General features: G+C 46.1%; 1 protein-coding gene across 1 annotated transcript; it reads left to right on the top strand.

The window, feature by feature from the left end:
* The first annotated feature begins 1128 nt into the window (after positions 1–1128).
* Positions 1129–9124, top strand: LOC118173776 (leukotriene C4 synthase-like). The gene is made up of 5 exons (XM_035338630.1): positions 1129–2031; positions 6027–6126; positions 7633–7703; positions 8306–8387; positions 8543–9124. Exons 1-5 carry the CDS (start codon positions 1941–1943, stop codon positions 8682–8684), a joined length of 486 nt encoding a protein of 161 aa, XP_035194521.1. The 5' UTR covers positions 1129–1940; the 3' UTR covers positions 8685–9124.
* Positions 9125–9134: the final 10 nt, after the last annotated feature.

Genomic DNA, 9134 nt, shown 5'->3' with positions numbered 1-9134 from the left:
TTGAACTTGGTGTCTCGTTGTATGGCCGTTGTGTTTAAGGCTCCAGCTCAGAGCCATCAGATATTTTCACAAGGAGCTTTCTGAATTGCTTGAGTGTATTTCCTATTCTTTTACACCTTTGGGTTGTGTTTGGAGGAGGAGGAAACGTGTAACTTCAGATGCTTATAGAGAAGCAAAAGTAAGAAGAAGTTAAATAATAATACCAAGCTGGGCTGCTCCTGGCCTGCGGGGAACTGCTAAGTTGTAACTTCTGATTCATTTTCCCATCAAAAGTACTTTGCTGAATTTAATGTTGAGGAAATCAAGTTTCCCAAACTGTCATCCTGTTCAGTGCGTGTATGTGTTTTTCCAAAGATTTTACAGAGTCAGCGGCAGCTTGGGATCAACCTCTGCTCAGAAACCAATCTGTTTTATTATTGATTTGTTTTTCTTAAGGCTAGCGTCAATCCATAATGGAAGTGTTTTCTAAAACCCGAACTGTTTGTTAAAATGAGGTAAGTGGAAGTTAGGCTTCTATTGACATTTCCGCTCCGGCTTCTGTATTAGACACCCTGTATGAAATCAAGGATCGCCAGCAGGTTCTGTTAAATAGAAGTATAAAAATTAACCTTCGGTCTGGGTCTGCTGGCAGCCTGCAGGGTCAAAAATCTTACCATGTTTTGCAGAGGTAGTGGTTTTGCTGTATTTTACGTGTTTTGCCAGAAGAGTACCAACTGCATATTCGAATAAGCTGACTTGGAAGTTATCAACTTGATAAACTGTCGCAGTGGGGTTTTGAGGAGGTGAAGATCCAAAGCAGAAGTAAGAACTTGTGGCATCCTGCTTGGGGGAAGCGGCAGGTCTGTTCATTTCTTGTTGGTGCTGTGCACAAATTCTGTGCTGAGACTGTGTGTGAGCGTGTGGCTGTGCAGAGAGAACAGCTCAGCCCTTTCCTGCAGCCTCTCTCAATAAAAAGTTAAAAATTAAGGAAAACCTTTAGCTGATAATGAATGAAACCTTTTTTTTTTTTTTTTTTTTTTTTTTCCCTCCTTTTTGGTATTTAAAGTGGTATTTAAAAATTTAAAGCTGGTATTTAAAATCATAGTAGCCTTTTATCTATATTCAGTGTTTTAGAGCACATTCATAACTTTTTGAGCCAATGTGTATTTTGCTCTTTTCACCCAAGAAGAGATTATTTAGGGCTATAAAACACTGCTGTTCTTCAAGCTTCACATTTCACATTTATAATTCTGATGTTTTTGTAATATTTCTGAGCTAGGCATTTCTTTATCCTGTGCAGCCACCCTTTTTGAACTCAGAACTTCTATTCTGCATTTTAGCCAGAAAAATATCAGTACTGCAGAATTTTAAAAACACCAGAAAACTACAGAAAAAAAAAAAAAAAGTAACAGAAAAGGGCTGTACTGTGTAAACTTATATTAATATTTAATAAGCTAAGCATCTGAATGCTCATCTGCATGTAGAATCCAGTAATAATTAAAATAATTTTCCAGCTAAAGCCTTGAAAATCTTTCATGTGGTCAACTCTAGTACTTGGAATAGGAGCAGCAGGCCAAGTCATGAATTTGTAAACCCTTGTTAATATTTTTACACCCTTGCACGTAATTTAGCTGCTTTGGAACTGATTAAAGCTAGCAATAAATGGCCTGGCAGTTTTCCCATAATCTTTCAATCGCTGGTAATAGACAAAGCGACCTGGGTACGAAATCGGTAATTGCAAGAATTTCAGTTTGAGTGCAACAAAACTCGTGCTGCTCCATGGCTCAGCGAATGGCACTCGTAGGAAGTGTCGGATGGGTGCTTCGGGAGGGTTTGTGGCCAGGGGAGAGTTAACGGGCTGTGGAGGAAATGTGTCACTGCAGGGCAAGAAGCTGGCTCCGCTGTAGAGCGTGCACTAGCGGGAGGGTGGAAGAGGGAAGCAGCGAGCAGCCGTGCTCCTCATGCTCCATCCCTGCTCTGCTCCAGAGAGCACCATGAGAAATGAGATTGACCTGCTGGCCGCTGTCACGGTGCTGGGAGTCCTGGAGCAAGGTAAATGTCCTCCGGATCGGTTAGGTATCAGCTAATTGTGCTGAACTGGGTGGAACTTGGTTGTATTTCGCTCGCAATCTGTGTGGGATGGAAGGTGCTGCTGCCCAGCAGGGGAAAATGATGCAGATCTTTTGGCTGTTCAAGGTGGAAGTGTTACGCGTGAGCAAGCTCGTTATTTATTAGGGACCAAAATGATGTGCAAACCTCGCAGCCGGCATTCTAGAAGGAAACAAAACCTCAGTTTTACTTTTAAACGTAGAACAATTGGAACAATTGAATGTTTGAAATGTTTTGTGATGGAATTTTAACACCTGAAGTTTGTATTGGCTGGAGGTAGGAGCCCAAACTAAAGGTGGGCTGGCTCACTGTTGAGGTCAGCATCCGAGACAGTATCAGGTGTGTGGAAAGAGCATCGTGTGCACGCGGGCTCCTTCCCTGCGAGGAGCAGCTGACAAGATGAGCTGATGCTACACAGTCATTTGGAAACTAACATGAGCCGTTTCAGTTAGAAATAGATGCAAACATCCTCAAAGAAACTCAGAGTGAATTTTCTTAGTTGGAGTAGACGCGTCCATTCCAGCCCGCTCAGAAAGAAGCAGCCCGAGCTGCTCCTGTCTCAGCGGTGCTGCCGGGCTCTGTCCGTGCCGTGCCTTTAGCTGGGGGCAAAGGTGGCCCTGGGGCTGCGGGAGGGGGACACCCACCCTGCCCTGGGGACGGTGCCCCCCTTTCGTTCAAGTCTTCACCTTTCTACATGGAAAGGTGGTTGTTCTTCTACTGTTGTTTTTTTGTTACTGAATTCATTCACCTTGGAGCTGTTGCACCTCTTTGCTCACAGAGGGATGGATGTGATTCTCCGAGCAGCCTGATTTAGCTGCCGGGTGATACATCTCTTAGGCTAAGCACTATCTAAAACATGAATATGCTGCTTGAAGAAAAGAATTTCTGATTTCTGAATCATCACTAATTTTCCTCAAAAAATTTACTCGGTAGCTGACCCCTATATAGCAGCTTCCTCTCAAATACATTTGTTTTATGAGAACTTTAAGTTTAAGAAAGGTTGCAGCCCTTGGCACTTCACACTTCCACACCATGCAAACCACAGGTCGGTGTGAAGTCAGCAGACAAATAGCAAGCAGGGCACCCTCCACCTTCGTTAGGTCGGACAAAGTAGCCTAGCTTACCGTCTCTGCTTGGGAAGCCGGGGAGCAATTACAAACTAAGAGGGTTTCTTCCTTCCTCTCCACAGTTAAGAAATGTGTGTGCTAACATCACCTCGATGCAGAGCTGTGCGGTAGCTTCCCCTGCTTCTTCTGCAAGGCTATTCTGTATGTGGATTACAGATCTGAGATCGATTTTGGGAAGGCAGAGAAGTGGAACAGTGACACACACGATACATACAAATGTTCTTCTGTCACAGGTTATGTAGGAGACTTAATTTAATAGCTGGGCTTAGTAAAGGACTGGTCGATTTGTTGTTTTCCCCCCCCTCATTTTTTTTCTGAGAGCACACAGTTTCCACATTCTTTTAATTAATTTTCCCCTTTTTAATTTAGTTAGGATCAATTTAGCAAAGCTCTGAGCGCAGCGCTCCATCAGTGCGTGCTCTGGCCCTGGGCTGAGCGCTGTGCCTGGGATGAGAACGCTGCTGCCAGACTTGGTTCTTTTTTTCCCTTTTTAGTATGGCTTCAAAGGAAATAAAGCTTATGCAATGTCACCGTCTGTCAGTCCCCATAGAGCTTGTTTTGCCAGGATCATTCAAATGTGATAGAGATATCAGCCGTAATAAGGTTAGACAAGTTTGTGGACATAATCAAATAGAGAACGGAGCTCTTGTTGACGTTTCTCAGTGTGAATAATGTGAAGGGAGAGCTCAAGCCCCTCTGAGCCACTTGGGAATCCATACAGGAGTTTAATTAGAAGACGTGAATCATAGAAAGCCTGTCTGAAGGCTTCTGCAGAACAGACCGATCACTCTTTCCTATTAGTCCCTTCTGAGAGGTTTTGTGCGGTGTGTTTTTTCAGCACCTCATTCTGAGAATTGCTGCTTTCGGAGGGTGAATCTTCATCCTTGCACTCTGCCATACACCTGGTTTGGAAGACAGCCAGCCAGGCTCCAAAAAACTTCTGCTCCTCTTGGGTGTTCTATGTGTTATCCATCTCCAAGCATAAGGGATCTTGCAGGAATTGCTTGTCTACAGGGGCAAATATTCAAACAAGATGTTAAGATTAGAATTGATGGAGAGTTTGGGCTTTAAATAGCTCCTAAAGTGCTCGTGGGTCTGAAGAATGCTCTGTTAAGAAGAGCACAGATGATACAAAGCAGGATGAAGATCATTGCCCAGCACAGCCAGGCTTATGCCCCATGGCAGAGCTGCATGGGGTGCAGTACCTTTACCTTGGTGGTGTCTGGGAAAAGTCACCAAAAGCATAAAATATCTGTGTAGGAGAGGTGTGCTTGTCTGATGGGAAGAGGTAACGAGATGGATCACGCTTCCATAATCGTTTATCAGCACTCCGCCAGCCACCGCTGACTCTCTGCATTGCTGCAGCCCTATCTGTCTGGTCTGCAGGGTGGATATGGTGTTGCACGTCCTGTATCTCAGAGGCAGGATGATGTCCTCGCCTGCAGCCTTTACCAAGATACTGCAAACAAATCGGGGGGTGGGGAAGTGGCTTTGTTTCTTCTGCCTTTCTTTCCAGCACCTCGTGTTTAGGGCTGTGCCATCGCATACTGTGTGGAAGACACTAGAATGTGCATATCCTGAAATGGATAATACGTTGTTTAATACTCAGGTCTCAGAGCATCAGGTTATTTACATTTCTCATTCCCTTTTCCTCTACATATGTTCCAATGCTTTTCTGCAGGCGTGCATGGATCTCTCATCCTTAATCTTGCAACATCTGTCTCTTTTTTCTCTATTCTGCTGCTCTGCTTTTATTCTCTTTCTTAGAACAAGACAGTCCACAGCACAGTCCTTGCAGACTCCTTGTCTGTCTTTGCAGTGCCCTGTGAGCATAAGCAACATCAGGACCTTGCTAATCCAAGTGACTTGCTTAGCAGCATGTTGCCGCAGCCACCAAAGTAATTGTTTTTATAATTTAATTTTCTCTTATATGAAAATCCTCAATTTCCATAAAAGCAAAATGTAGTAGTGCACCTTAAAAAAAATACTTGAAACATAACAAGCCCCTGTGAGAATAACATCCATCAAATAATGGAACGGTCCAAGCCTTCATGTTAACAACTTCTCATCATTGTGAAGTGACTTTTGACGTCCCCGACAAATGTGCAAAGGAGCGATGTAGCAGGCACCACGGTGGTACCTTGGCCCACGTTTGGTGCAGGCTCGTGGTGGTAGTTGGCAGTGCTTAAACTCCTTAAATTGCCTCCTGCCTTGGGGCTACCCTGCAGGAATGAAGTGGAAGAAATAATTGCCCCCTTGCCCATTGCCTTATAATGCCATGATTACGAGCATCCCCAGTTGACCTAATGTCATTTCAGTGCTTCCTGGCTTGGATGCTGCTCTGTGGTGGGGTGCCATCCTTGTACAAAAGCTTTGTGCCTCTCAGGAAGTGTTATATGTTCCTGTGAGATTGTATTTAGGATATTAGTACACCCTCAGCCAGAGTGCAAGATTTAATAAGAATAGCTCTGTGATGGGGTAGGGGGGTCCATGAGCTTTTGATGTGCCGGCCTTCCTGCGGGGCCTGGCTGGGTGTGATGCTATGCAAAGTGCCAGGCAGCGCATCAGCTCTGTGCCACACGCGCTTTGTGTGGCTAACCAAATCTGGATTCACATCCAGATCAAGCAGGAAGTACATGGCACTCTTATTTCCAGTCAGGTGTGACAGCCCTGGACTCTGAACCTGGTACTGGCCATTTTCCTCTAACCGCTTGCTTGATTCCAAACCAGATAAAGCCTGGCTAAATGAAACACTGCCAAACTGTTACCTTTTGTGTGTTGTTCTTTTTTTTTTTTTTTTTTTTTTTTTAGCCTATTTTACGCTGCAAGTGATCTATGCTCGGCGGAAGTACAAGGTCTCTCCTCCTGAGACAACAGGTCACCCTGAATTCGAGCGGATCTTCAGGGCTCAGTAAGATTTCGACTTGTTTGCAGTGACTGCATCTAGATATGGCTTGAGTCAAATGTGACTACCAGGAAAGACCAAAGTCACTTTTTCACATATTTGTGCTGATACTAGACTGCCTTTCACGCTTTGCATGCAGATGTAGCAGTATGACAGCCAAAGCAGCGAGCAGGTGCCTTGCTTGGGCTGGTTTTTGTTTTCAGCACTTCGGCTGGAGTGTTTCTGTCTGTGATAATCCTCATTCTGCTGTCATGAGAGGCAGCCAAATTAAAAATTAATGGCTGTATGGAAGAGGTGTTGAGCATCAATGCATTACAATCATTAAGCTTAATATTAATGTTGGCTCCAAAATGAGAATAGCTGAAGCTGTATTAATAACCTGGTGTTTGCTTGCATGTTTTTGCTGTTGAATTGAAGCAAAGGGTCCCGCTGGCAGAACCAACTTTTTTTTTTTTTTTTTTCTTATTATTATTTCCTTTTTTTTTTTTTTTAAAAAAAAAAAAAAGCCCTTGTACTGTGAAAGTCAGCACCTGTGGGCCCATGCTGAGGGCTGTTTCTTTTTCCTCTGTTTCTATGGAGTGAGAAATGCTGGGGCTAAACTGGAAACGTTTACAGATCCCTTTGGCTTCCAGCAAGCACCAGCTTCCATCTTTCATCTCAGTCATGCTGCTTCGTAAGCAGCTGAAAGGAATTGGCTGGAGTGGCTTTCAAAGGTAGTTTGAGCACGGCGGTAAATTCTGAACAAAGCCGATGCATTTCCCTGCCAGCAGGCAGGAAACATTTGTGGAGTGGCAAAAACACTCGCTTGGGCCTTTTGTGATGCACTGAAAAGCCAACCTGTGCAGGAAGCATCAGTCTCTTCTAGCTGGGTAGCCGCTGGTGCAGCTTTTAAAGGAATGCTGAGAAACTCCATTACGGTCTGTGGTGGAGGCGACCTCAGAACTGGGGCTGGAGAAGGTATTTTTTCTTAGTGTTTATTTATTTATTTATTTATTTTTTCTTTCTTCATTCTTTTCCCTGTGGAAAAGGATGCAAATGGATAATTTGTTTTTATATCTTCCAAAAAAAAAAAAAGTGTGTGTGTGGGAGGTATTGATTTATTACTTATGGAAACCTGGCAGCCTCCTCTCGCTCAGGCTCTAACTACATTTGCAGTGTAGGTTTCTTCAGACTTTCCAGCTCCCAGTCTGGCTCCATTCCCTGAGATTCAGTGACTTCTTGGCCAAATTTAAAATTAGATTGCTTAGGGCATTGTAAAATGTAGAAAAAAAATCAAGAAGCAAAAAGGCATCGTCTCTCACAGCGCAGCTCCCAGCAGCCGGCAGTCCCTTCTTGCCTGGCTTCTCCTCCGGGATAGGCAGTGAGTGCCTGCATGGCCCCAGCTGCTGCTCTTCTGGAACAGCACCATGGTGCCAGGGGCCTCTCCCTCAGCCTGCTCACATGTGTACGTGAAGCTTGCCTCTGTCTCTGATGTGTGCAGGTGCCGGGTTAACTTCCCCCCACTTCTCACAGGGTGAATTGCTCCGAGTACTTCCCCATCTTCATCTCACTCCTCTGGGTTGCTGGGATCTTCTTCCATCAAGGTAAGGGAAAAAAAAAAAACAAAAACAACCAAACAAAAAAGCATGTGCAGTTGGACAAATCCCAGTTTAAATCCCCTTGTGACTCAGAGGTGCCCTCTCTGTACCGAGAGGCTGTTGCTCAGGGAAAGCAAAGTTCCCCCTCACCCGAAGGGATGCAGTGGGATGGAGACGTTCCTGTGGTGGCAGCGGCAGCCCCTGCTCCTCTGCTAGGGCACAGCCAAGCCCTGTGGTGTTTTCCTTGGAAAACTCAGGCCAGGGCTGGGAGCAGCACGCTGCTCGGCTTCAGTGGCAGCTTCCCAGTGAGTTGCTCTGTCAGTAAATAACCAAAATCCAGCCTCTCACTGACATGGGGTGGGTGCAGGGGATTCAGCTGCAGCAAAAGTACGAGGAAGGATGGAGGAGGAAGGATGGAGGTAAGCTCTGGAAACCCGAAGCCAGAGGCAAGTTCCAGGAGAAAGCACTTGGGCTATCATGGGGATGGAGCAGCTCATCCCTCACAGAAAGTGAAGGAAGAAACCCCATTTGAACTCCTGGTGCCTGAGTCCCATCCCACTGTGTTCCATGAACATTTTGGGGCAGTTCCATCCCTGGTGTCCCTGCAGGGCTCGCAGCAGTCTGTGGGATGCTGTACCTCTACACACGATTCCGCTACTTCCAAGGCTATGCGTTGGCCGCGCAGGGACGGTGAGTACCCAGCCAGGGCTGCAAGCACCCAAACCCAACCCTGTACATTCCCCATACCGCCACCACCCCTGTGTGGGCTGCTCATCCCCTCAGATGCTGCCCCGTGGTGCCCAAACCCTTCCTGCTGGGGCTAACAGGGACATTTCCTTGCACAGGTTGGGGCCACTCTATGCCAGTGCCCGGCTGCTGTGGCTCCTGGTGGGCCTGGCGGTGGCTGGGCTCCTGGCACATTTCCTGCTGCCTCCGTCCTCCCCGTGGGCACTGGCATGGCCTCTCCAGCTGCTCAATGCCTGGTGAGAGAGGCCTCAGCTCCCCCGGGCCCCCCATCCTGCTCTGTGCCTTGAACTGCCTTCGATTCATGAACCAGCCTACACCCTGTCATCACTCCTCACCGCTGCTGTGGTCATCCCTGTCAGAGTGTGTCATGCCATGGAGATACAAAGAATAAATGCCTTTTCTCTACAGAAATCATTTGTGATCCTCAAACTTGCTTGAGGGGGGACTGGGTGTGAGAACATCAGAGGTTTATGGGCAGGGGGTTGTATGGGAAAAGCTACTGTGAATAAAACTAATTGGAAAATGTGCGTAAACTTGTCTAAAACCTCACCACAACTGAAGGGAAAAAAAGCCTTACATTAATCTAAAGGGCTTGCCCCTGACTTGAATGATCTTGCCTTGCCAGCCACTGGTCCTGGACAGGACACAGGCCCAGAGCCTCCCCCTGCGAGTGACTCTCACCACTGCACC

Source organism: Oxyura jamaicensis, chromosome 13 (assembly GCF_011077185.1).
Source record: "Oxyura jamaicensis isolate SHBP4307 breed ruddy duck chromosome 13, BPBGC_Ojam_1.0, whole genome shotgun sequence".
Lineage (NCBI taxonomy): Eukaryota > Metazoa > Chordata > Aves > Anseriformes > Anatidae > Oxyura > Oxyura jamaicensis.
This window is presented reverse-complemented; position numbering and strand designations above follow the sequence as displayed.

Bases quoted from the DNA above. Each gene is read 5' to 3' on its own strand.
- LOC118173776 (XM_035338630.1), top strand. From the start codon at position 1,941: ATGCTCCATCCCTGCTCTGCTCCAGAGAGCACCATGAGAAATGAGATT. The intron at 2,032-6,026 runs GTAAATGTCCTC...TTTTTTTTTTAG, and splicing joins GCTGGGAGTCCTGGAGCAAG to CCTATTTTACGCTGCAAGTG. The intron at 8,388-8,542 runs GTGAGTACCCAG...TTCCTTGCACAG, and splicing joins GCGTTGGCCGCGCAGGGACG to GTTGGGGCCACTCTATGCCA.